The sequence below is a fragment of the Nematolebias whitei genome, chromosome 7, assembly GCF_014905685.2.
Source record: "Nematolebias whitei isolate Nwh7 chromosome 7, NemWhi1, whole genome shotgun sequence".
NCBI lineage: Eukaryota > Metazoa > Chordata > Actinopteri > Cyprinodontiformes > Rivulidae > Nematolebias > Nematolebias whitei.
The window spans coordinates 3,626,904-3,628,264 of NC_056504.1; the positions used below are offsets into that span (position 1 = coordinate 3,626,904).

General features: G+C 49.0%; 1 protein-coding gene across 1 annotated transcript in view; it reads right to left on the bottom strand.

Annotated features, from left to right (window-relative positions):
* Positions 1-421: 421 nt before the first annotated feature.
* The window catches only part of elk4 (ETS transcription factor ELK4), a 16,776-nt gene continuing 15,836 nt past the window's right edge, over positions 422-1,361 (bottom strand). Inside the window, exons 5-6 of the mRNA XM_037679160.1 lie at positions 897-1,016; positions 422-806 (exon numbers count right to left, since the gene is read on the bottom strand). Coding sequence (XP_037535088.1) covers positions 708-806; positions 897-1,016 — 219 coding nt within the window. The 3' untranslated portion in view covers positions 422-707. The remainder of the gene's footprint in view (positions 807-896; positions 1,017-1,361) is intronic.

The following is a 1,361-nucleotide window of genomic DNA, read 5'->3' on the forward strand; positions in this document are numbered from 1 at the left end:
CACACACACACACACACACACACACACACACACACACACACACACACTTCATTACATAGAATACACAATGGAGGCATAAATCATGGCTGGGCTCAGATTGGGGGTGTCTAACAGAGAAACAACAGTCTTGTTCTTAGTTCAGTCACAGCTGAGAGCAGCTGAAAATGATGCTGCTCGATGATGATGATGATGTTTAGTTCATATTAAAAGCTACAAGGAGCAACATGTAAACATGCAGGTAATAATTAAAGCATTTCCCTGGAACAAAGACATGAGAGTCAGAAACAGGTCAGGAACTCCTGTCTGCACAGGAGATCAGAGAATAAAACAAAAACATGGATATTTGCAGCCCACACTCATGTGTCTGTTGATCCGGTCCACACACCGTTACCATGGAGATCCTTCCCTCCTCTGAGCTGCTGTGACTGAGGATCCCAAAATAAGTCAGACAAAATGGATGTGTAGGTACAAGAGGATGATGGTGGGAGGACAGAAGTGTCCAGGTGGTGTACATGTCCCAAGACAAAGTGATACACCCCCCACATCAAACACGGCGTGCAGAAACCTGTCCTCTCCCTTTGTCCGTCCACAATGATGAACTGCGTGAACTCTGAGGCTCCACACCGATGACGAACAGAAAGATGGCTTACATGTTGTCATCCTGGAGGAGGCAGGAGAAAATGGAGGGTAAGGGGGCGACTGTGGTCCTATGTCTTCTGAGGGTCTGGAGAAATGGGTCCAGGTGTGTTGGTCCCATCCAGGCACTGTACTGGGATCTGAAACTGGGGGGTGAGGACTGAAGGGAACTGGAACACAGAAGAAGAGAAAACGTAAGATATGCAGCCTCTCCTCGAGTCTGAACGTTGACTGAATGCTCAATGACGTCTGATGCTCACCTGGAACAGGTGTCCCCCCTGGCGCATCGTCGCCGGGCTGAGCTGAGCAACAGGACTGAGGGTGCTCCAGAAGTGGATGTTGGACAGTAGAGGACTGGGAGTCAGCAGATAAGTTGGAGTCTGACGACATAAAGACCAACAGACTTTAGATTGTTCCATTCTGTGGTTTCTAAAACTATAAAGACTGTTTCTGAATATGGTTTGGTTTTTACATAGAGGTATACACAGGGTGTACACAGGGTATACACAGGGTGTACACAGGGTGCATACAGGGTGCATACAGGGTGTACACAGGGTGCATACAGGGTGTACACAGGGTGCAGACAGGGTGTATACAGGGTGTACACAGGGCGCATACAGGGTGTACACAGGGCGCATACAGGGTGCATACAGGGTGTACACAGGGTGTACACAGGGCGCATACAGGGTGCATACAGGGTGTACACAGGGTGTACACAGGGCGCA